Source organism: Sciurus vulgaris (genome assembly GCF_902686455.1).
Source record: "Sciurus vulgaris genome assembly, chromosome: 13".
NCBI classification, from domain to species: Eukaryota; Metazoa; Chordata; class Mammalia; order Rodentia; family Sciuridae; genus Sciurus; species Sciurus vulgaris.
In genome coordinates this window covers 71,570,873-71,597,852 of record NC_136474.1, presented here as the reverse complement: position 1 = coordinate 71,597,852, position 26,980 = coordinate 71,570,873, and the positions used below count along the sequence as shown (strand labels likewise).

The 26,980-nt window shown below is 35.4% G+C and overlaps 1 protein-coding gene across 15 annotated transcripts in view; it reads left to right on the top strand.

Moving 5' to 3' along the window:
* The window catches only part of PIAS2 (protein inhibitor of activated STAT 2), an 89,745-nt gene extending 67,238 nt beyond the window's left edge, over nt 1–22,507 (top strand). For 2 of the 15 annotated variants that reach the window (XM_079108767.1, XM_079108773.1), the window contains 3 exons: nt 6,069–6,208; nt 11,369–11,406; nt 14,266–20,948. In XM_079108767.1, the coding sequence (XP_078964893.1) occupies nt 6,069–6,208; nt 11,369–11,406; nt 14,266–14,448 (361 nt within the window). In that variant the 3' untranslated portion in view covers nt 14,449–20,948. The other 13 variants (XR_013758730.1, XR_013758731.1, XR_013758729.1 and 10 more) reach the window with 13 other exon arrangements.
* Nucleotides 22,508–26,980: the final 4,473 nt, after the last annotated feature.

Genomic DNA, 26,980 nt, shown 5'->3' with positions numbered 1-26,980 from the left:
ATATAATTTCGAAGTGCTTACTGAAGTATGGAATCAGAAAAATAATTGCTTAGATATGGTATTTCTACATATTACTTTCTGATATCATTTAGAATTTTCTGGAAAGATGAGTTGCAAATACTGTATTTAGCTGAATCCATTCCTTGTTAAAAGATATGCATAGTGCCTCTGGCTCAGGAGTTAATGTGATTGTAGAGAGATGCTGGTGGCATGCCACAAGATTAATCCTTTGAGTATCCTATACCATATTTTATCAATTCTTGATGGGTACATGATACTGGAGGAATGGCATAGACATTGGGTAACAAAATCAGAAGTAACCACAGAATGCAGAGAAATAAGAGTAGTTTATATCTGTGGTAAGCTAGTATAGAAGTGAATGTTAAGACCCCTCATCTAAGTTGAAAAGAAAGGAAAAACTAACTCTGGTAAGTATAATGTGAAAATGTATGATTAAATCAACACATGACAGTTTAAGAATTCTGTATGAATTCCAGCTACCCATCTGCTTCCATGAAATCAACATAAACCTCAGTACCCAAATTAGATTATCATCCATATATAAGAATAGGTTTACATGGAAAGATAAATGAAAATTCTGAACTTAATCTTAGGAGTCTTATAATTATGTACTAAAATGATGTCCTCTGTGACCAAGTAGAGCTTATTCCAGGAGTGCTTTAATATTAGGAAATAATAAAATGAATTTTGTCATAAGATGTTTGAAAGGCATTTAATAAATGCTATTCCTTTAAGATGTCAGAATTCACTTAATGGTTTAAAGAACTTACTGCTTAAACTGATTGGTTCTTAGGTGGCATTAATAAAGTAGTATCCAGGATATGTTCTATGGCAGTTTTGTTCCAGTTAGGTAGTGCAGCTCTCCTTAAGAGAATTTTAGTAGTGATCATCTAGAAGTGTGTTATGGAATGAATGCAGCCAGGCAGGATGAACAGGAAGGTGTGGGTTGTGAAATCTGGAGTGCAATGATGAATGGTTCTCAGCATTGATGCTATTAAACTAGGAGAAGAGTATATGTTACAGCCACTTCCTAGTTTTTAAAAGGGAACCATTTTTATTCTTTGTTATAACATTCAGTGGATTTAGTTAAATGAAAGATGCGTGGAAAAACTTTGTATTGAAGCTTTCTAAACACAAATAGTTGGCATTTTGTGCTATCACATTTTTCTGTGTTAAGACTGCATATCAGCTGTCAAAATGTCAGAGAGTAGGCTTACATTATGGTTATATCCTCTGTAATCCTTTACTACTCTTGGACTTATGGGGTTTTGTACCTCATCATTTTTTTTCATGTCTTCTCTTGTGTCTCAATTTAGAATTTCTGTGGTTTTCTTCAGCTGTGTTAGTTTATCTTAGGAGTTCGTGATCAATGACAATAAGCAAATGAATGAGTAGATGAGAAATCCAGAAAACTCTTTTGACTTAAAATCCAGAAATCATGTATGAGCAACTATTTTAAAAGGCATATCGTTTTAGTAAAAATTAATTCTTATAAACAGTTTTATAGAGCACTAAGAAGAAAGTAACAGTTCTCTCATGTAGAAAGAACTTCTGTTATCATTTTGATGGTATCCTAACCCCTTTGCTTGCTTACCTAGTGGAGTTTTACTTATTTATTTATTTTTTGGTACCAGGGATTGAACCCAGAGGAATTTAACAACTGAGTTCATCCACAGACTGTTCTTCTTTTTTTTTTTTTTTTGAGACAGAGTCTTGCTAAGTTGCTTATGGTCTCCCTAAGTTGCTGAGGTCAGCTTTGAACTTGCAGTCCTCCTGCCTCAGCCTCCCGAGCTTCTGGGATTACAGGCATGAGCCACCATGTCAAGCCCTAGCAGAGTTTTAAGATTTAAGTTTTATGAGTTTTATAATTCTTGTTGGAAGAAACTCATACCATCTAAAACACTTAGAAAACTTAACATCCTTCTGTATTGACATATTTTACATTGGATGACTCTTGCCCCACTCTTCAAAATCAAATGGTTAGTTTGGTTTTAATAAGGAGACAGGAAACAGTAGGAAATAAATATGTATGTCTCAGGCTTAAGCATTAAGAATTAGTAGCAAATTTAAATCTTTATTCTTTCATGATCATGAAGTGGGAGCACATGGTAAGCTTCAGGTATGTGAATAAAAATCAACTTAGCCAGGCTTGATGGCACATGCCTATAATTCCAGCACTTGGGAGACTGAGGCAGGAGGATCCCCAATTTGATGTCTAGTCTTGATAACTTAGTGAGACCCTTTCTAAAAATAAAAAGGGCTAGATAGGTTACTTAGTGGTAAGCAGTCTTGGGTTCAACCCTACTACCACCAAAAACCCCCCAAACAAACCAGAAAACTCATTTTCAGGCATCTGTGTCTGAGACTGTTATGAATTCCATGTATGTAATATGTGATCCAGAATTCTAGTATTTGCTATCTGGAAGCATTCTAGCAATTTGCTTTTGTGCTGTGATATTATGGATAAAGTTACAAAAATTTAAAGTGTATATGTACACTTGAATAATTAATACTGTGCCTGTATGTGTCATTACCAATCCCATGATGAGTCCATAACAAATTTTAAAGGCTGTTTTAAAAATCTTTATTACTTTATAACATCACACTTTTATACCCATAATTTCATAAGACATAGCCATTTACATATTTCCATGGATCCTATTATTAATATGTATAAATCATCTATTACATAGATTTTAGAATCATATTTGTGAGTGTAGTCCTTGTGAAGATTTGATTAAAAACAATCTGTTACCAATCTGTAATTTGACAACTCTAATTACTATTTACACCCATTCTATATAAAGTTGAATTTGTAGTAATGCTTACAGAGTTCATGTAATAGGAATTAGTCAACACTAAAATGGTTTAGCTTTTCATGTGATGTTAGAAGTTGATTTAATACTTTGTATCTCCATTAGATTTTTCACATTTTGATGGTCAACATTTTGTTATGGCAGAAGCATGAATAGTTTTTTAATTATTTGAGGTTTCATGTTATGTAAATAAGATACATGTGCAATAATTAGTGTTCTGTGATGACAGAGTACAGGGACGTTGACTTCTCTGTTCTTTAGATATAAGTCAGTGGATTTGGGAAGGAAAGAGTTTGGTTTGCTGATTTCTGTAAATCAGATATAAGGTCAATGTAGAATCAAGACAAAAGAAAATCTCCAGTGATATCTCAAAGGAAGAAAAGGGTAAGTGTTAGGAAGAAGGCATTACCTTTTTCTTATAAAACTGAAACCTTTTTTTTTTTTTTTTTTTTTTTTTTGTTGGGGCCTGCTGGGAATTAAACCCAGAACCTTGCATATGCTAAGCTGGAGCTTTACCACTGAAGTGTACTAGCCCTTGACATTTTCCTTTTAGTTTTTTCCAGTGGCAGAGAAAAGATAATAGTTTAAGTGTACTTTTAAGTAGGAATTTTCAAAACTAAATGAAACTTTTTTATATATATGCATTTGTTGGGTCTTTGAAAATTTCCCTCTTACATTTTGAGAAAAAGTAGAATTAAGATATTAATGCTGATGAGGCTGGGGATATAGCTGTGTTGGTAGAGTGCTTGCCTCGAATGCACAAAGCCCTGTGTGCAATCCCCAGCGCTACCAAAAAAAATACATTTATATATATATGTATTTATTTATATTTATATAAATACACACACACACACACACACACACACACACACACACACACACACTCTCTCACTGAGAGGCAACCATAATAATCAGAACTCCATGTTTTAAGATCCCTCCCTAAGACATACCCGGTCTCTTCCTTACCCTCTCTGTTCCTCCTTCTGATTTGATCTCCTGGGAGTTGGGTGGGTAGGCTCATTTGTGAAAACACTTTTGGTTATTTTCTCTTCTTTTATTTCTTGCCAAATTTTCCATTTACTCCTTCAGGTTTTCTCTTTTCTAATATTATTCATATCCTGCTTGTGATTTTAGATCTTCAGATTCCATTGGAGACCAAGGAGTCTCTTGATTCTTTCCTAGGCAGATTATCTTTGGAAGATGACTTTCTTCTAACTCTGGAAAATGTGTTTTGAAATGCCAGGCTTATGTTTTCATGTCAAGCATATTATATTCCATATGCCTCCTGAATTGATGAGTTTTTAATCTAAGGTTTCTGAACTGTGACCTCTGATTATTCACTTTCTGAGGCTAGTGTATTTGCCAGCACAACCATATGTGTGCTCTCAAGATGACTTTGATTTCCTTATTTCCAGTCTGTTTTCAACAAGTAGTATGGAATAACAGCTAGACAAGGTCCTCATGGTGTAACACAAACCAGTCTTAGAAGGACCTGTATCTATAGATTCTGATTATTTAAGTAGTTAAATAATCATGTTAGGACATAGTTTATCAAGAGTATGAAGAATATCATACAAATAGGTGATCATGTCTCATTACCAGCATTTAGTAATTGGAATGATAACAGAAAATGTTTAAACCAAGAGAATGGACATCTAAAGGTCCCAAGTTGTCATCCCAGCTAACTTTTTCACCCTGGTCCTACTTTAAGTTTCTAAGAAAGTTGCACTTTATTCATCTTTGTAATGGTTCCTTTCAGCCTCACTCATGAAGCTTACAGTAGTCAACCAGTGGTGCTTTGAGGTGCTCACCTTAAATGTTTTGCACACTTTTTGAATCTTGTTGTTTGTTGGTGAGATGGCTGACAGGATCAGTAATGATGCTTAGCTTCTCATATACATTCAAAATGTTTTTCTTAGGAAGTTCTAGTTCACCCTGGGTTAAGAGAAAATGCAGGTTAAATAGAGTACAGTCATCTTTCTTCAAGTCTCAACTTTTTCAACAATATGTTTAATTTTGGGGAGGGTACTGGAGATTGAACTCAGGAACATTGACCACTGAGTCACATCCCCAGCCCTGTTTGTTATTTTATTTAGAGACAGGGTCACACTGAGTTGCTTAGTGCCTCACTTTTGCTGAGGCTGACTTTGAACTCGTGATCCTCCTGTCTCTGCTTCCTGAGCAGCTGGGATTACAGGCGTGTGCCACCATGCCCAGCTATGTTTAATTTTTAATTATACTGTTTCTTGAAATTACAAAACTTTAATTATGTACTGTGTATTTATAATACTAAATTATAGAATTTTTTTGGTGAACCTTTATTTTATTTATTTATATGTGGTGCTGAGGATCGAACCCAGTGCCTTACACATGCTGCAAGTGCCCTGCCACTGAGCCACAACCCCAGCCCTATAAAATATTTTTATTGTTTTATTTGTTTTTTTTTTTTTGGGGGGGGGGTGCTAGGGATCGAACCCAGGGCCTTGTGCTTACAAGGCAAGCACTCTACCGACTGAGCTATCGCCCCAGCCCCTTATTTGTATTTTTAGTAGCATGAACAGCTTCTTGAAAAGACAAAAACTCTTATAGAATAGATAGCATCATAATAGCCAGCTTTTTTATTTCTGGATATTGTATCCTAAATCCTGAATACTGGTCATCTTATCCTGATTTTGAATTCTGCCCTCCTGTTATCTGGTTGGCTGTCTTTGGGATGGACCAGCTTTGCTCAAAGCATTCCCAGATAAGATTTGAAATAAATTAATACAAGTTAGAATTGAAGAAATTTTGATTGAGCTACTATGAGTTGCTTTGCTCATAAACGTGTACAGATTTAAGTCAAATCTTTTGAGTCTTCTATTTTATTTTTAAATTTATTTATAAAGTTACTAATAACCACATGCATGTTACATATACATTAATAAAAGCCTATGTAAAACACATTTGTTTGTGGAATGAAAGTGTTATGTCTTATTCCAACACTGCATCATGTTTTAATGCCAGCTTGCTCTTACCTCATAGCTGCTGTTAAGAGCCAGGGTGCATTCATGCTTAAATGAAGACTGTTATGAAAGAGGAGAGTAGAGTGTGGAGTACTGTGTAGTGAGTAGCTGCCATAGAGTTGTGCTGAGACTTAGTGAACGTACATCTGAGAATGCCCAGTGGTTCAGCTCTTCTCTCCTGTGAACTAACAGCCAGATTGTTTGTAATTTCCCATGCTATTTAAAACAGGGTTCTCATGTATCAGCCATCTTCTGTAAGGGTGCCCAGTGTGACTTCGGTTGATCCTGCTGCTATTCCGCCTTCATTAACAGACTACTCAGTACCATTCCACCACACGCCAATATCAAGCATGTCATCAGACTTGCCAGGTATGTGGAGAGTTTTTGTTGTTTTCCTTTTTTTAAATTTTTTTTAATTTTAATTTTAATTTTTTAAATCAAATTTTATCATTTATTTTTGATCTTAATTAGTGGAGCAAATTACAAAATTTTAAATAGAAGTGGTAAAGAAATTTGAAGCCTTCATGTCAAAGTAGTACCTGTTTTACCTCATATTTAGTTGTTGTCATTGTAATTACCAAGCAATCTACAGATTTCTGATGATAGGGAATGTAGGAGAATAGAAGAAAAATTGTATAGACTGTATTCTCCCTTTTAGAGAATTTATACTTAAACTTCTTGGTTCATTTATCATGGAAGCTTCACAGTTTAGGGAGAGTGTTTTCTTATACTTTTCTTGGTAGCCTATTCCTTCTCACTAACCTATCAGAACTCCCCAGTTTACTGGTGTAGTTTGGGGCCAATTTTGCCTACTAGCTATACCCTGTGGATTTGCCCCCAAAAGGATAGGCGCTCCCTTGTGTTTCTCTAGATCTTAATATTTGGGGATGTCTTTTATATGTGTAATAACTCGACATTTAAAAAATATTGAAGGTTGCTTGAATTACCTTAATATTAGAACTTATGCAAACAAGGGCATATTATGAGATTTAAAGGTTTCTCCCTTTACTCTTCTTTCTTCTCTCCATAGCCATTGTTTTTGCTTACATTTTTGTCAGTTAAAATCAAGTTAGACCACGTGCAGTGGTGCATGCCTGTAATATCAGCAGCTAGGGAGGCTGAGGCAGGAGGATCGTGACTTCAAAGCCAGCCTCAGCAGTAAAAGCAAGGTGCTAAGCAACTCAGTGAGACCCCATCTCTAAATAAAATACAAAATAGGACTGGAGATGTGGCTCAGGGGTTGAGTGCTCCTGAGTTTGATCCCAGGTACTCCCCCAAAAAATAAATAAAAGAATCAGTGCCTGTCATATTCGTGACTTTGCTTTTCTCTGAAGGCCCTTCTAGTGGAATACACTTTGTCCTTCTGTTACTTCTTTTCTTTTCTAGAATTATAAAATTGATTTTGACATGTGGTTTATTTTTCTTCTTGCCCTTTATTTTAAGCACAGTGCTTATTTTGTTGGGCAAAATTTGTGTTGCTGAAACAGTTGATAGCTGTGTTACCTAGCCAAGTATTATTTTGCCACTTTAAATTAGATTATTTGAATAAAATTTAGTGGTAAAGAGTAAATTAATATAGTACCTATATATTAATATAGTACCCATCAAGAGGAGTTTAAAAAAAAAAGCAAAAAACTACTTTTTGCTTCTTAAATATGCTTACTAGATATATAATTGGGAATTAGAATTTGTAAAGCAGCACCAGTTAAAAAGCATTCATTGTATATAAAGGTTGATGCTAATAAGGTATGGTAAGGGTATATGGACTATGACAAAGATGGAAACGCAAATATTAATTCCTCATGGTCTTCTGTTCCTTTCACCTTGGCTGGGTCAAAGAGTTTCCATGTATCATCTTAGTATATGTTATATATAAGCATTCCAAAAGGACTTGTTTCCTTAAGATCTTGAATTAGAAACTAATCCTGAAAAAAGATAGTGAACATTTCTGTTTGTTGAAGTGGCTCTGGTCATTTAGCAATAGTACAGACACAATTTGCAAATCACTTGCCCTGCTAATTTTCAAATAATGTGGGTCTGGATGAATTTTTTTTATAACTTGGGAGAATTTACATTTCATAATATGAGTTTTATAAAATGATGTTTTACATCCTTAAAAAAATACGTGTATTTGAGAAAAATGTAGTAAAATAAGTCTGATCTATGTATTTGGTAAAATGCTTTGCACGCTGGTGTTGAGGATATAATACTAATATATAGGATTGACGTTTAACCAATAAAAACCAATATCTGGTTGCTAAAATGTTGAGAAACTTTTCTTAGCAGTTGATAAACTAAATAGAATAGGTTCAATTATCCTTTAGAAGAATGGCTAGTTGATTGTCAAGTGTGAATTATGTAGCAGTTATTACATCTAAATAGTTTAATTTTCACATTGTTTTTATTGTTACCTTACTCCTTAATAATTAGTAGTCACTTGTTTTATTCTTGTGTATGATTTCTTATGTAATTAGTCATAATGTAGAGTTTGGGTATTGACAAAACTTAATAATTTTATAATAATATATTAAATAGAACACCAAGAATGGAGGGATAAGAAAGTTTTAATACATTTCTTAACATTCTTTTAAACATCATAAATATGAATCTTCTGAATCTGCAGGAATACAAAGAAGAAATGATATTAATAATGAACTGCAGCTTGGAACATCTTCTGATACTGTGCAACAGTGAATACAAAATAAAACATAATTTGTATTTATGGAATGGAAAACAGCTTGATTATTACAAGACAAAAATAATGACTGCCTTATTATTGCTAGTGCCATATTGTCAGGTGCGAATGGTGCTCAACAGTTGTATCATTAAAATTTGAAAGTGCTAAACCTTTACATATTTAATCTTATAGCAATCATGTTTTGTGAAAGTTTATGGCTCAAGTAAGGAAAATTGTGTTGTCATCAATGAGGGAAAAAAACTCATGAGTCAGTTTCATTTAATATGAAGCATTTAAAATTCAAAAATTGCTATTTTATCAGTGTTAATAAAGCAAAATCAGAATGTACCATCAGAATTTTTCATAGCACTTTTTAGTTAAAAAAAATAATAGATCATTTGAACCATCAAATACTTAAGAGGGCAAAACATATATTAGTATATATTACAATTGGTATGGTGAAATAAGGAAATAACATTGTACTAAACTTATAAAACAAGACAGTAAAATTTTCATCGGTATCAATAAAACTTTATTTCATATGAATTTTAATCTACTTGAAAGGTAAAAATAAGAGATTTTCTTATGTGTGTGTGTATTGAACCCAAGGCCTTGTGTATGCTAGGAAACTAAGTGCTCTACCTCAGAGCCAAATCCCCAGCCCCCCCTTTTTTTTTTTTTAAGATTCTTTCACTGTGCTGCCCAAACTGCCCTCAGACTTGGGGAGCCTTCTGCCTCAACCTCCAAGTAGCTGGGATTATAGGTGTGTGCCACTGCACCTGGCCAAAATGCAAGATTTTGATGATAGTTTAACTTATTAGAAGGAATAACGTGAAACATACCACAGTTTATCACCTTTCACTGTTAAATGCTTAAGACAGAATGGTTTCATTAAGAAATATTCACATTAAAGCCCTATTGGATTTTGTATTAATAGCACCTATGTAATGCTTAGAAGACAATCTAGGGTTTCAACCCAATTTTTAGAAGAATGTGTAGATATTTTATTTGGGCATTATGTAAGTCACCATATTTCAGTTACCTTTGGATAGAGTACCAAAAGATACAGATCAAGTAAATCTCTTAATTCTTTTCTAAGTTGACTTTATATTTGCTGGCACCTAAAAAATTACCAAAGAGGCGAGCTGGATATTGAAATACTGAAAATAGGTAGAATCTTTGGATCTCAATGGGCATCTTCTAGTGATGATAGAACTGCAGAAACAGAATATTATGTCATGCCTGTGGATTTATGTAGATTGAAATTATGAAATGGAAGATGTTAAACATTTAGAAAATAAGCATTTTTAAGTGATTTTGTTTCAGTACACAGTTCCATAAGAGATGCAGATACTTTCTTTAGCTTTATTTTTAAAAAGTTAAAAGTGGACTCAGTAATATACATTAAGTGGAGAGCATATAAACTAAGAAACTATTAAAAAGTAGAAACTGTTATAAAAATCAGGAATATGTTCCACTTGAAGCAATATAAAAATTTAATATGATTAGTCCAATTAATTATATTTCAATGAACTTTTTGTGACTTAGAAATATTGTATATATAAAGCTCTCAGAAGGTATGTAAATTTAGGCTAAATTTGAATTACTATTCAGAAGCAGGATTTACTGAACAATATCTTAATGTGAAAACACTTATTGAGATATGTTGTTTACTGATTTCAGTTTTATGGTGAAGTCATGGGAAAAATTATTTGTGATTTCCTTTGTCCATCATTGTCTCAAACTACTGATAATAGCTAGTAACCAGTATATGAAATGAAAAATTCTGGCAACACTTACAAAAATGCTTTTTAGGAATTGTTTCATTTTAGGTAACTGGTGCTATAGTTTGTATCCCTTGCTTAAAATAGATTTCAAGATTATAAGGGAGTAAATATACTTTAAAATTTTTGAGTCAAAATTATTCATAGGGGATATTAAATATTTTAAATATAATCCTCAGTGATAGTCTCCGTTTTAAGTATTAGTGTATATAGTATCATACTTTGACTCTGGTTGTTGCATTTGGGGTGACATTGAATGCCAGCATATAAAAAGTCATGATATTGAACAGAGACCTATCTTACTGGCTATGCCTAGTATGATTTCTTTTGTGTTTTGAAATAATTGAATAATTGAAAAGAATTCAGTCACACAGGGAGTTCTTGGGGAACTGACTTCAAAGTTCATCACTTGACTTTAGTCCTTTGAAATGATATTACTGAGCAACTTTTTTCACATTCCTGTTTCTAAAACATAAGTGGAGAATCCTAGGTCTTTGGTTTAGAACCCTGTAAACTTTTATTAATTTTTGTTGTTAGTGAGCAGCAGTTAGCAACTGTTTGCTTTGTGCAGAGTTTGGGATTGTGTACTACTCTTGATGTGGCAACAGGGGGACAGAGAAGTATCACTGAAATAGACATCTGTTTAAGAAGCAATATTTTGGATGAACCTCAGTGTGTATTTCTGAAAAATAAATGTGAAGTATCTTAAGAGAGCCCAAGTATGTTTTTTTAAATCTGAAGATCGTTATCTCATCATTTTGATTGCCCTCTCATTCTGTTAAGTGATAAAGGAAAGACATATGATTAGTCCTACTTATCTGAAAATATTTAGATTACTGACTTTGAAATGATGGGAGGTGGTTTTTCCAGTTACTTTGTCAGGCTTTTGTACACATTAAATATCACTGATATGTCACTGATACGTGATATGGTATAGAAATTCTGTGGCAGAGTGGTAAGCATTTAACCCAATTGTTTTGTGATTTATGATAAATATGGAATCATTTTGGGAAATAATTCTAGTCTTCAAAATATGAGTCAACTATTAACAAAGAATTTTTGTTTTAGGTTTGGATTTTCTTTCCCTTATTCCAGTTGATCCCCAGGTATGTATCCTGAATTTAAGCAACTAATTTTGTATTTGATTGTTATGTTATACTAACTAAAAATGACCAGTTGCGTAAAATCAGGACAGTCAACTATCAGTTATTTACATTGATGGAAAGAAAGTACTGTATAAATATTTCACAGTTTTATTTGGAGAAATAAAGTTATTATTTTTCAATTTATAATTTTTTTGTCTTTAATACTTAAGCTTTTAATCATACTTTATTGAGCTTAATCAGTTGGTATTTCTTATAAGTGTTTGATTAGAGTAAGTGGAAGCAGTGCTAGGTGGCTGTAGAATAAGGTTTTACAGGTAAAATTTTATATATAAAAACTTTACTCTTGCTGGGCACAGTGGCACATGGCTGTAATCCCAGCAGCTTGGGGGGTTGAGGCAGCAGGATCACAAGTTCAAAGATAGCCTCAACAACTTGGCAAGACCTTGTCCCTAAATAAGAAAACAGGCTGGGTATGTGGCTAAATGGCAAAAGTGCTCCTAGGTTCAGTCCCCTGTCCCAAAAAAGAAACACCCTGTACATAGACAACAGCTAAAGCTTGTTAAACAGACTTGACTTGCCAACTTAATTCTCCCTTGTTTGAAGGACAACCATCAGACATTAGAGTAATACCCCAATTGAAAGTTATGATATTCCTGTTTTCTCTGTCAAAGATAAGCAATTCTAGAAGCCCAGAGTGCCAACCTTCAGACTGTGCAGTGAGCATGGATTCCATTCACAGGCTTAGAGCAGGGGCAGAGCTGAGGAAGAATAGGAAAGAAAACAGCTAGAAAAAGTCTTCGAGAGCAGGTATGGTGATTAGTGGGGCAAAGGATGAACCATGGACCCCTGTTTCATGGGCTGCTAAGAATGTCTGTTTTGAGCCTCCTGTCACTTATCAATCTGAACACAGAAACAGCACTGAGAATTTGGGCCCAAGGTAACATACAGACTGAGGAATTTCTTGTTACCTTTAGTTGACTTTGTTGCCTCAGTAGATTGTATAGTAAAAGTATCTATTTTTCTAGGATATGGATTTTTCAGGCTTAAAGGTTACCAATGTTGTGAACAGTTCTTTAGAGAAAATGATCTTAGAGCCAGATTTTTATTCCATAGCTCTGTTTGGCACAGATAGCGGCAGACTGATTTGGTAAGTTAGTAGATGGATGAGATTGTGCCTTCCATTTACCATAGAATCCTTAGGTTTTCCTACTTTAGCTCCATATTGCTTCTTAATACCTATAATCCTTATGCAGATATATGGATAAGGGTTAGAAGTGAAATGGTTACAACTGGAGTATAAGAATTGAAGGCATGGAGTACATCGAGGGCTGGACTATAGCATCCTCTCATTGTATAAATGGAGAGGGGTGTGTTTTTACTGTGAGGCAGTAAAAACCAGCCTGAAAGGTAGCAAGAATAAAATTATAAGTTTCTGCACTTTCCTCCAGATTTTCCCCTGACTTTTAGTAACAATTGATTTTTAGAGAAGTTAGCAATTGATTTGAATTTTTAATATCTGATGATTTGGCTATCTGTAGAGCTTCTGAAACTTTTTAAAACGACTTTCTCCCCTTTATAATGTCCCTTGAATCTCTTTGTGTGTGGCGTTCATTTTATTGATGGATCAAGAGTTTTCCATACAAAACATTAAATAACTTCCTCTGTCGAAAGGTAGCCTGAACTTGGTGCTGTCATTACCATTTTATTTATGGGCTTCGAAGATCATGTAGTCTAAAAAATTTCAGGTTTTTTTTTTTTTTTTTGCGGTACTGGGGATCGAACTCGGGGCCTTGTGCTTGCCTCGCAAGCACTCTACCAGCTGAGCTATCTCCCCAGCCCCAAGAATTTCAGTTTTAAATTACCATTTCATAATTTAGTGTTTTTAAGGATGAGTCGAATGATGTATAGAATGTATGATATCAGTTGATATCCTTACTGATCTTTCTGTCTGTATACAGACAAACTTAGGACAGTGTGTTGCTAAATATTTTGCTACAGTTAGTACAGTTGTTTCATAACATATTCTGTGATCATTTAAATGTTTACCCCTTGTTTCTCCATTCCTCTGGGTTAATATTATGGACTGTCACACTTTAGGTTTGCATTTTTTGGGGAATTAGTAGCCTGAATGGTAAAGTGACTTGAAATATGAACATTTGTGAGGGATGTCAAGCAAGCACTTTAAGATTAGATTAGGTCTCCTTTAAGATTTATTCCAAAAGTTTTGTGATTATATGATTCCCTGTCTTAGCAACCCGTGGTAGATAACTACCTTATAGTCTTCATTGTAGAACGAATGTTGGCATTCTTATACAAGTAGTAGTATATATGTATGTACAAAGGAGTCAGCACCATTGTTCTCCTGCTCACTTTTAATATTCACTCACTCATAAAGGGTCTATTTGATACAAAATTTTGGAAAATTGTTTCATTAGCATTCTTGCATAACTTGAAAAATGAGTGCTTATCAGCCTTTTATATTGTGATTTAAACCCTGTCTAAATACACTAGTGACCAGTTATTTTTGAGATTAAGTATGAGTCATAATTGTGGGCCACTATTTAATACTAAATTACTTCAGTTATTGTTGACATTACTTGTACTTATACCTCTGTATATGGTCAACAAACAAGTTCCACCTGTTCTGAGAGAATCAAGAATATGATGCATTCACTAAAGAGTGTAAACTAGCTAAATTCATGCCACTTTCCACCCAAAGATGTGAAGTTTAAAAGTATTTTTAAAATTCCAGGGCAATTTAAATACGTGACTATCACTTGTGCATATCTAACAGTTTCTAGTCTCTTTATTTAAAACCAATGTAGCCTCTTCCTCATCGGCATCATTGTTTGTTTCAAGCAGTACTGTCCTCCTATGTTTTTGGATAGTCTCACCTCACCCTTAACAGCAAGCAGTACGTCCGTCACCACCACCAGCCCCCATGAAAGCAGTACTCATGTTAGTTCATCCAGCAGCAGAAGTGAGACAGGGGTCATAACCAGCAGTGGAAGTAACATTCCTGACATCATCTCATTGGACTAAAGGCGGACTCATTTGATTCTGGGAATCATTCATCAAAACTGCTCTTTCTTGGATCTCTGGTCCATGGATGCTATTTTTTTGGCAATTTGATATTTATTGAAACGTCAGATGGATTCTTTTGCTTTCTGAGAGATGAACACAGATGACTGAAGCAAGAACCAAATGACACACAAGAACTTGATTTTACTCATGCTGTATGCTGAGCATCAGATACATTTCAGCCATAACGGTGTCTTCTTGAGCTGTGGATTTCAATTTCATACATTACTGGATGGATTCTACAAGGCAGTTTAAAGTTTTTTGTTATATTAAACAGCAATAAAAATTATGTAAATATTTAAACTTTTCTAATTGAAAAAAGATGTAATCACTGATTCTAAAATGATAGCAACTTCTGTTTAATGTGAAAGAAAAAATATATGGAAAGAAGTCATGTTTGCTGAATAAGTCTTTTCCATGGAGAGTTGTTCTATTTTGTTGAAGTAATGAAGTTTTGAGAAGTGGCCAAAGCTTGGGTTCCACTATTCTTGCAATTTCGCTCTTCATGATTCCATCAAAGAAAAATGACCTTTGTGGTGTTCTTTTTTCCCTGGTTGCCATTTACATTTTGATACTGTTTGCTGTTGAATGCAGAGGAAGTTCTAGGATTTGGCTGCTCTTTATTAGTGATTATGTCTAAAAACACTATGCATATTCTGCCCTGACATGATGTATTATTTTTGGTAATTGTACATTCTCATTCTAGAGTTTTCTATAAATTTAGGGTTTGCCTTCTTAAATTCTATGCAGCCTTTGAATGAAATGTTTTTGAGGTAAGGTGTGGCTGGAGAGTTTGTTGGAATTTCTTTGCAATGTCTAGACATTGATAGTTCGGAGGCAGTAGAAGGACAGATTTAGGGAAGGTGGAAATAACAATTTAGTTTCTTCCTAAGAACTTAATTTGCTCATTGATTTTATAGGAAAATATCCAAATCTTTGTTGAAACTTCACATTTTAATGGCACTGACATAGAAATCATGTTTTAGGTCTCCAATCATGTTTTTGCCAATGTAATTTCTGTTTCATGCAGCGATTTTCAAAAGGAAAAGACAATTGCAAGGGAAGGGGACATTGTCATTTTCTTTTTCCTTTTTTTCAGTCTTTCTTGAAACCACAAAAGATGAGGGGCATAAAGCCCACTTCATGTCTCTCTCCATGGTGCCCAGAAACCCTCCACCCCTCTGTCTCTTTGAAAACCACTGTCCTATGTCATTTGTTTAATTTTAAACCACTCATAAACTGGGTTTTCCTTGTAGAAAAACATTTTTATCCAAGTTTTATATTTTAATTCATTTGACTTCTTAAATTATTTGAGTTCTTAAGGAGCTAGTATTTTCTTGATGTGCAGCTTTCTCTCCCTAGGCTGTGTTCGCTTGTAACAGCTAGTCTGATGAATCGGCTTCTCAGGCAGAAGTGCCCAGATGAGGGCTGTCCACTTGCAGTTATAGCAGGGACACATTGCTTCAGAATTGGTGCAACTCCAGGGAGCTCCCTGCTTGGATTTTGATGCTTTCTCAAGTTTCCATGGTGTTTGTTGGCTCTCAATGTGTTGATGTAACATGTGATTTTCCACATGTACCTTCTTTGGCTCCATCATCCACTTATTGAATGTGGTATCCCTCAGTGAGGGTCGAGGGTTACAGATGTGGCGAGGCAAGGCATCCCTGACTCTTAAACAGCAGTAGTTGCACCGTAGTTGCCAGTTTCATCTCTCAACCATTAGATTTCAATCCAGATTACAGTCTTATTTTTGGACCAGATACAGAGAATTTCTTCTTGGTAGCATTTCATGTTGCTGCTCTAAGTACAGATGCAATTTCTGTTAACTCTGTAATCAGAAGAAGTAACTTGATTTGTGTCATATAATTTGTTAATAAAGAAATGATGCATATTTGTTATCATTTTGTGACCCTTTAGGTTCTCAGAGACTCCTTTTTTCCCAATTTAATCAGCAAAGTTTTATAAAGTAATGAAAATATTAATAGGAAATTAGTTAATTAACTTGGTTCTTATAACTGATACCTCTGCTTTTCTAATTGTGATGTTTCCTTGTCACTGTTTTATGTGAACAGTTTTAGTGTTCATTTTGGTGCTTTACACTGAACTCACAAATAAATTTTTATTTTACCTCAGGCAACTAACACTTTAAAAATACACTTTTAAGTTTTTAATGTTGGGCTTACCTTTTGTAGATGTCTTTGAAGATACTTTCTGGTGTGCATTTGGCACTATGACAGCATCATGATTTTTAAGCTATTACCTTTGATTTAATATGGTCACTTTAATTATTTTTACAAAGATCCTGACTTTTTAGCAGTGTATTTTGCTAACCCAGATTCTGCTTAATCAAGTTTAATGGAATAAAAAGCTGTTACAGCCAGTCATTATCTGGAGTATCTTGTTTAAGGAAAGGAACTGCAGTTACTACTTTTTATAGTCTCTTAACCAACTTGTATTTTTACCTTTCTTCACTTAGAAACGTGAGGGGCTTCTCTTTCTTTGGTACCTCCTGGCAGAATAACTGGTGCTGCCTGTAGCTGCATGCCTACAGCCACTATGCTCACCCACTTTCTCACCCCCAGGGGAGCCATTTTAGGATCTTATTTCCATTTCTGCCCTGAAGTTATAAATACTTGGCATCTGTTCTAGAATAAATGTAAAGACCAGATGAAACAGTTGTGATAATTCAGATGTGTGGCGTCTGTCTGATCACATGTTCCAGGAAAGCTAGAATAAAAATACAATACATAGGTAAGAGATAACAAGTACAATCAGTTGATCCATAACTCTTGGTGTAAACAAGTTTCTTTAATAATAAACTTGAAGAAAGGTAAGATATTGAATTTTAAATAAAGTAATGTTGAACAGAGACTTTGATACACCTTCAGACCAGTCCTGGAGATTCACCATCCAGTAATCTTTTTTTTCTTTTGCCAGTAAAGTATTCATTAGTTACATTCGTGTTTTTAACTATGAAGTTTTTTCAGAGCATTGGTTTAGTTGTCTGGTGTTCTTTTCTCTCCAGCCTTCAGTGGGTGAAAAGTAATCATTTCCATTTCTTTATAGTGAACACTTTTTTCCTGCAAGTTTTTCTGTAGTTCTATGGAATGTCATAGTGAATTATTTCCTAGCTGATTTCATCTTAGAGAATGTAAAGCAGTACCCCCATTTTAACTTGAGTCTGACATCGGACTTAGTGGCACTGGGTTCATATGACGTGGAAGTTTGGTGCTGTCATTTTGATGGGTGATTGATGGTTCTGCCTGATTCCCATCTTTCCTGCTACAGTTCTACATGCATACAGTGAAACTTGTAGAAGAGAATTTAAGAATTTTTCTGCTTTTTAAGAGTGTCATGCCTCCTATCAAATAAATGACTGGTTTGTATGACCCCTGCTCCTCTCCCCTTTTGTTAGGAACCACACTGCAGTTCCTAGAAGAAACAAAGTTTTTGAAAGTTTTGCCCCTTCTTCTTTAATGATTGTCTGGTTCACTGATGTTTTTTCTTGTTTGTTTATATCAGGGGCATATGTACTCATTTTAAAAAATGCAGACAGTCCAGAAAAGTATAAAGAATATAAAAAATTGCCCCTAAGTCCATCACCAGGGAGAAGAGGTTCACATTAAATATTTTTGCATATTTCTTGCCAGTCTCGCTGCTTGTGCATATTTCTATGTAGTTTTATTCATTTTCAATATAATTTGTACCTTGGTTTTTCCCTCATTCTACTCTGCAGGCATTCTTCCTTGTCATTAAACCTGTCAACCATTATTAAGTCCATGATACTCCATTGTGTGAATATGTCACGATTCATGTAACCTTTCCCCATGGTACATTTTAGATTGTCTCTCATAATACTACAGTTACTGTCTTTGTACAAACATTCTTAGGATAAATTCCTAGAGGTATGATTTCTGGGTCAAGGATAAGAACATTTTTGTGGTTCTTGGTTGATACCACCTTTCCAGACAGAGGCATTTACACTCCAGCTCCACCAGGTGGCGTGAGAAGGGCTATGTAGTGTATTTTCCAAGAATACATATATCTTTATGCAGCCATCTGTACTCAGATCCTCAGCTCTTCTGGGCCTGGTGAACTGGGCTGAGGATAATTGGAAGATACTTTCCAGACTTTCTCAGTTTTACATATACAGTCATCCCTAATTATCTGTGGGGGATTGCTTCCAGAGCTGTCCTACCCAGTACTAAAATGCACAGATGCTTAGGTCTTATATAAAAGGGCACTGTATTAACATAATTATGTACATCCTCCCATATACTAAATCATTTCTAGATTATTTATAATACCAAATTAATATAGAAGCTGTATAAATAGCTATGTTCTTTTTAAAGAATAATGATAAGAAAAAGCTTTATATGGGCTCAGTACAGATGCAGCCCCACCTCCCCCAAATGTTTTCATCATCCAGTTGGAGCCACAGATGTAGGACCCATGGGTACAGAAGGCTAACTGAATTTATCTGGCAAGTTCCAGAAATGTCTACATGTGGATATCCAACTTATTTTTCACATGATTTTACTTGCACTGTGCAGTAGCAAAAATATTGGTCAGACTACACTTTGGTGTTTTGGGGGGGGGTTTATTTTGTTTCTTTTTTTAAAACAATTTGTGCTTAGGGCCAGCCCTTAGTAGCAGCTTTCTTTTTCCTCTTGTAGGCTCCATTGTGGCCTTTCTGATCTCCCTAAAGCCAGTAGGATCTGCTGAGACAAAGGCAGTCCAACCCAAACTGGAAAAGTGGTAAGGCTAAAACAAAAACAAGGCCAGTTCTGCCTGTTTCACTTTGCATTCTTTATGTTGCCAATCAGATCTTATTCTTGGTGTTCAAGGGTGGCTATGGAGAAAGAAAACAGATTGCTATGTTCATGTTAGAAGTATAAGTAGCATTTTCTCAATTGGCATAGTACATTCATTATTTCCCAAACTGCTTTTCATTTCTGAATGGTTTGAAAGCTTCTTTTATTCTGTGTTCTAGAAGCTTAACTATCCTAAAGACTATTGTTTCAGAATAGATTATCTCTTATTTTGGCCTTCATCAGTCTGTTCAACAGATGTTTAATGTTTTTCTTGTGCCTGGGATAAAGTAATTATAAAAGATCTAGTCACGCCTTTCAAAGGGCTTATCTAGTTTCTAGAAACCAAGGATTCTTACCTAGTAATAGGTATTGTGTGGGAACAAGAGCCTCTCATTCCTTCCAACAGCCTTTCAGAGTTGTGTTCCCACTACCAGTGAACAAACAGGTAGTAAGTTCACCAACATCATAGTGAGAAGTGGGCTTGGGATTCTGGCCAGACCTACCTCAAAAGCCCTCTGACTAAACTGAAGTGACATTAATTAGCTATGGTTTTTAGGAAATTCGCATGGAAATCTAGAGAAAACTAGTTTTCAGATCACGGCCACAGTAATCAGGAACAAATGGACTCTGGAGGTGAAGACAATTCATTGAAGAGAGGCAGGAGTGAGGGCTGAGTCTGTTTTCAAGACTGGAGAGAATGGGCTGTTCTGCTTCTGTCCTATCACAAGTTAAAGGATGATAGTGCAGCTTACCCAGTCAGGAGGCAGTTGTCCTTTAGGGAGACAGCGATGAGTTCATAGGATCGCCCGTGGAGCTTGTTCCTGGGTGTTCTGCAGCCGTTCTGCCTGCCCTTGTCATCCACCTCACCTTCGCTCACCTCTGGTCTGTGCATGCTGTAGCCTCTGGCAGTGGTCCATTCACTGCTTCCTGCCTGCTGGGCTGGTGCAGCCTTTCCTTTCCTTCTGTTCGCCGCCTTACCATGACGAATTTGCCTCTCTTTTTGCGTTGCTGCCGTCCCCTGTGGTTCTCACTAGTGTGGGCAAAAGCCACATTCTCCAGAGCTAGTGTTTGCCACCTCTTCTCCTTGTGGAAATTCCTTTGTCTATAATCTGCCTGGGAAGAACCTTGTGAAACAAGGCATTGGAATTTTGCCTGATAACAGTAATGAGAATTTTGTTGGAATTACCTCCATTTTACAAATGTGGAAACAGATTCTAAGAGGGTAAGGGATTTGTCTACGGCCAACTGCTAAGTGGGTAGTTAGGTTCAAACCCAGTTTTAACCACCTTCTTTGGCCCTTCCTGATGATTTTATTTTAATGTTGGTTGTTTTGGTGATGGGAATTGAACCCAGTACATTGCACATGCTAAGCATGTACTTTACCACTGGGCCATACCCCCAGCTCCCAATTATTCTATTTTAAAAGTAGGTATTTCCTAGATATCTTCTATCATATCATGCTGTTTATATCCTATGTGGTACTTAATCACACCTATGATTTTATGTATTGGTTTACCGTGTATTGTCTCTACTAGATTGTAAGCTCCATGAGGGCAGAGGTGATATTTCACTGCACCCCATATTCTAATGTGGTATATGGTGCATCGTAGATGCTCAATAAATACTTGTGAATGAAGAAATTATGGATACCCATTTGCATTTGACTTGTGCTCTTTGTGGAAATTTCATACCTGTTGAAAATATAACATCCAAGCAGGAGATACTCACCAAGATAGGAAAGCTGAGAGGAGGTATCTATTTGGAGTAGGCCATAGTGGTGGTAGGTGCTGAAGAGTCAAAGGAAGGCAACATCTTTACTTTCTAGATTGGAGCAGCTTACAGGGACAAAAGCTGTTAATGAGTGCAGGTACAAATAATGTACAAGTAGATGTTAGTGCAAACCCAAGAGTCTTAAGTGACCCCTTGTGGACCCAACCTGTATATATAAGGCTGGGGAAATTCTGCATGTAGTCTACTCTAGGTTATGTATTGGGAACCACCTCACGTGCATCGGGTACACCATGCTGGCTCACACAGTATAATTGTTGAAGCCAGAAGCAGTGTGGTGGCACATGCCTATAATCCCAGTGACTCCAGAGGCTTTGCTCCTCCAGGAGGTTTGCAAGTTAAGGCTTGCCTCATCATTTTAGGAAGACCCTATCTCAGAAAGTAAAAAGGAGTAGGGATGTCCTCCAGTGGTGAAGCACCCCTAGGTTTAATCCCCAGTGCCTGCCCCCCAAAAATCCAATGTAATTATAAATATTCTCAGTCTCTTGAGGCTAGCAGCCTGACCCAAATTATTGAATTTGATACTTAGTAACTGAAACAAGAATTGGTTAACCCGATGCCACTGGAATCCATTTCTATATGCTATTGGATGAACTATAAGCATACGCTATAACACCATAAAAAGAACCCCCCCATTAAAAGTCACTACCCATTCCCCCATCACACTACACTGCCCAGCACTAGGTAACCACTAATACACTTATACACATGTCTTTCTAAACATTTCATTACGCTGAATCATGTCCTATGTGGTTTTTGTCACCATTTTCTTTCACTTGAGCTAGGGCTTTAACGTTCATTCATGCTGTGAATGCTGTGGACCCGAGCCTCCCTTATTCCTTTTTATGGCCAAATAATGACATTTTATGGATATGCCATGCTTTGTTCAGCCATTCAGTAGTGCAGAGACATTTGGGTGGTTCCCATCTTTTGGCTGTTTTGAATAATGCTGCTGTGGTCATTCATGTGCACGTGTTTGTGTGGACATGATTGTTTGGTTTCTTTTAGGTATATACGTAGGAGTGGAATTGCTGGGTCATATGCTAACTCCATATTTAACATTTTGAGGAACTTCCAGACTTTTCCAGAGTTGCTGCACCATTTAAAATTCCTACCATCAATGTATGATTCAAATCCTCATCAATATTTGTTACTGTTACTTACTATAAACATCTTAGTGGGCTTGAAATGTTAACTGATAATGGTTTTGATTTGCATTTCTCTAATGATTAATGGATGCTAGCCATCATTTTATGTGCTTATTGGTTATTTTTGTATTTTCTTTGGAGAAATAATTACTCATATCCTTTGCTCATGTTTTAATTGGGGTTGTCTTTATTATTGAGTTGTAAAAATTATGTAGATATAAGTCCTTTTGAAGATATATAATTGGCAAATATTTTTTTCTGTGGATTGTCTTTCACAAAATTTTAAATTTTGATGAAGCCTCATTTCTCTCCTGTGTTGCTCATGATTTTGTTTTCACCTAAAAACAAAGCCATGTCCAAGATCATGAAGACTTACCCATATTTCTTCTTGCAAGAATATTATAGTTTTTATTCACATTTAGGATTTGGATTCATTTTGAGTTAATTTTTTATATGGTATAATGGTTCATTTTCCTTCTTTCCTGTGTGGCTGTCCAGTTGTTCTGTATTCATTGTTGAAAAAAGTCTGTTCTTTCCCTATTGAATGGCCTCGGTGGTCCCTCTGTTAAAAATCAGTTGTCTGTAAACACATGACTTCCCGTGCACTTATCCTAGCCAGCACTACCCTGCCTTGATTACCGTTGCTTTGTAATATATTTTGAAATTGAAAAGTGTAAGTCTACAGGTTTATTCCTTTTCAAGATTGTTTTGGCTGTTCTGGGGTCCTGACAGTTTCACATGAGTTTTAGAATCACCTCATAAATGTCTAGGAGGAAGCCGGTTGGGATTCTGATGAAGATTGCTTTGCATCTGTAGATCAGTTTGGGAACTATTTCCATCTTGACAGTAGAGTGCTTCTTACTTATGAACATAGGATGTTTTCCCAGTTATTTACATCTCTAATTTCTTTTAATTTTGTAGTTTTACATTTTGTAGTTTTACAGTGTAAGTTTATGCTGCTTTTGTTAAAATGTATTTATACATATTTTATTATTTTTGATGCTGTTGTAAATGGAATTGTATCTTTCATTTTGAATTTATAAAAATACAGTTGATTTTTTTAAAAAAGAGTGATAGACTTTATTTTTTTAGAGTAATTTTAAATTCATAGCAACCTTAAGCAGAACATAGAGTTCTCACATGTTCCCACTTAGCCCTGCCATACTCTCCCACTGACAGTATACTTCTACAGTATAGCATATTTTTTTACAATTGATGAATCAACATTGACACATTATCAACTAAAGTCTGTAGTTTGACGTTGGGGTTCACTCTTGGTGATTCTGTGGATTTTCACAGATATATAATGACATATATATGCACACTATGACAGTATTGCAACAAAGATGAATCGCTGCCCTAAGAATCCTGTCTTCCACTTGTTCATCCCTCCCCTTCCTGAACCCCTGGAAACCTTGTTCTTTTGGTTATCTTCATAGTTTTGCCCTTTTCAGAATGTCATGTAGTTGAATTATACAGTACGTAGCCTTTTCAAGCTTCCTCTATCTTATGGAAACAGTGGTAAATTGTTTTCCAAAAAGTGGGTATACCATTTTGCATTCCTATGCTGGCAAAGAGAGCTCTTTTTATTCCACATCCTCTCCACCATTTTGTGGTGTCCATGTTTTGGGTTTTGACTGTCCTGATACATGTGATATTATTGGTGTTTTGATTTGCAATTCCATAATGATATGGTATTAAGCATCTTTTCATATGCTTGTTTTCCAATTGTATATCTTCACTGTGGTGTCTATTCATATCTTTTGGCCATTTTTAGTCAGTTTGTTTATTGAGTTTTAATATTTCTTTGTATATGTTCAGTAGAAGTTCTTTATCAGGTATGTGTGTAGCAAATACTTTTTTCCTAGTCTGTGACTCTTATACTCATGATGGTCTCCTTTGCAGAGCAGAATTTTTAAATTTTAGTTATGTCCAGTTCATCAGTTATTTCTTTCATGGGTTATGTCTTCAGTATTCTAAAAAGTCCTTGCTATACTAAAGCTCCTTTGAATTTTCATTTGTCTTCCAGAAACTTTATAGCATTTTACATTTTGATGTATGACCCACTTCTTGTTAATTTTATTAAGGTGTAAGTTCTGTGTCTGGATTCTTTTTTCTAGTTTTTTGCATGTGGCTGTTCACTTATACCAGTACTGTTGAAAAGTCTGTTTTCTGCTGTATTGCCTTTGTTCCATAGTCAAAGATCAGTTGACTGTAGTTATATGTTGGTTTATTTCTGGACCCATTATTCTATTTGATTGATCTCTTGGTCCATTCTTTTGCCAATACTACACTCTCTTGATTACTGTCATTGTGTAGTAAGTCTTGAAGTTGGGTAGAATCCGTCCTTAGACTTTGTTTTCCTTCATTTTTGTATTAGCCATTCTGGGTCTCTGCCTCTCCACAAAGTTAATTTGTCAATATCCACAAAATAACTTCCTGAATTTTGACTAGAGTTGTGTTGATTATACAGATCAAGCTGGCAAAAATGGACATCTTGATAGTATTGTCTGTCTTCCTATCCATGAACATGGAATATCTCATTTATTTCTTTGATTTTTTTCCATTGGAGACTTGTGATTTTCCTTATATAGATCTTGACACATATTTGTTAGACTTATACCTAAATATTTCGTTTTTTTTTTTCTTCTGGTGCTACTGTAAATGATGTCATGTTTATTTCAGATTCCAGTTCATGCTGATGAATAAAAAAAACATTATTTTCTTACTTATCAACCATATCCCACATCCTTGCTGTAATCACTTGTTAGTTCCAGGAGGTTTTGTCCATTCTTTGGGGTTTTCTACATACTCATGTCATTTGCAAGCAAAGGCAGTTTGGTTTCTCTCTTCCTAGTATATATACCTTTTCTTTTCTTAACCACATTAACTAGATCTTCCAGTATAACACTTAAATGTTTCACTCCTCTCTTACCGCTTACGTTTCTGAAGAGAAATACAATATTATCCTTATATTTACTGCTCTACAGGTATTTTGTTCCTCTGAATTCTTTCAAATTTTTTCTCTTCTGTCTTAAACTTTCTGTAGTTTGAGTATAATATGCCGAATGAAGTTTTGTTGTTAGTGGTATTTATCCTTCTTGCTATTTTCAGAACTTCTTGGATCTGTGGTTTTGTGTCTACCAGTAATTTTAAGTAATTGTTATCATTTCAGATATTTTTCTGCCTTCCCTTTGTTTTCCCATTATATGTATGCTGTACCTTTTGTAACTGTTCTTGGATGATATGCTGGCTTTTATTTTTCATCTTTGCATCTCAGTTTTGATAGTTTTTACTGATTTATATTCAGACCCATGGGTTCTTGCCTCAGCTGTGTCCACGCTGATGCCATCAACCTTCACTTCTGTGACGGCATTTTTAACTTCTAGAGTTTCTTTTTGATTCTTAGAATGTTCTTCTCTCTTTTTGCATCACCCATCTATTGTTGCATGTTGTTCACTTTTATACTAACTGAAAATGGATTAAATCCATATAACAGAGACAATCAGATATCAAAGAATATGCTGTTTACAAAAGACATCTAAAACATGAAAGTGCAGAATTGTTGAAAATAAAAAGCCAGCAAAAGGTATAGGGATATGCAGTTAAGGTATTACTCGGAAGTTTATAACCTCAGTGGTGTTAGAACAACTAGGCTGAAAATGGAGGAGATAAACATCCATATTAGGTTAGAATAGAACAGTGACACATGTCTGTAAGCCCAGTGACTTGGGAACCTGAGGCAGGATTGCAGGTTTGAAGCCAGCTTCAGCCATCTAGGCCCTAAGCAACTTCGACCCTGTCTCAAAAAATAAATATGTATAATCATAAAAAGGATTGAAGGACTGGAGATGCAGCTTTATGGTAAAGCAACCAAAATTTTTTGTTGTTGTTAAAAGGAAAAAATAAGTAGAAATAAATGAAATTTAAAAATACACTAAAGAGGTCAATGTTTGAAAGTGGCTCTTTGAAAAGACTAATAATACTCTTGAACTGATGGAAGGAACAAATATTAAAATCAATAAAGGAGGCATAGCTACCAAAGATATGCATAGCTTTATTGCAATAAACTTGAAATTGTAGTTGCAGTGAAAAATAGGTATGAATAACCCTAAATTTACTCAAGAAGAGATTGAAAACCTGAATTTAAATGATCAAAGAAATTGAGTAGATGTCTCTTCCTACAAGAAACCTCCAGGTTCAGTTGCAGTGAGCTTACCAAACATTTCAAAGAAACCCCAATTTTACACAAACCATTCCTAAATATAGGGAGAAGAAAAATCTCCCAGTTCATTTTGAAATGCTCATGTAATCTTTTTTTTTTTTTAATTTTTTTTTCTTTTTTTTTTTTTATTGTAAACAAATGGGATACATGTTGTTTCTCTGTTTGTACATGGCACAAAGGCATACCATTTGTGTAATCATAAATTTACATAGAGTAATGTTGTTTGATTCATTCTGTTATTTTTTTCCCTTCCCCCCCACCACTCCCACCCCTCTTTACCCTCTATACAGTGCTTCCTTCCTCCATACTTGCCCCCCTCCCTAACCCTAACTCTAATCCTAACACTAACCCTTCCCTCCCCCCCATTATGTGTCATCCTCCACTTATTAGCGATATCATTCGTCCTTTAGCTTTTTGAGATTGGCTTATCTCACTTAGCATGATATTCTCCAATTTCATCCATTTGCCTGCAAATGCCATAATTTTATCATTCTTTATGGCCTGAGTAATATTCCATT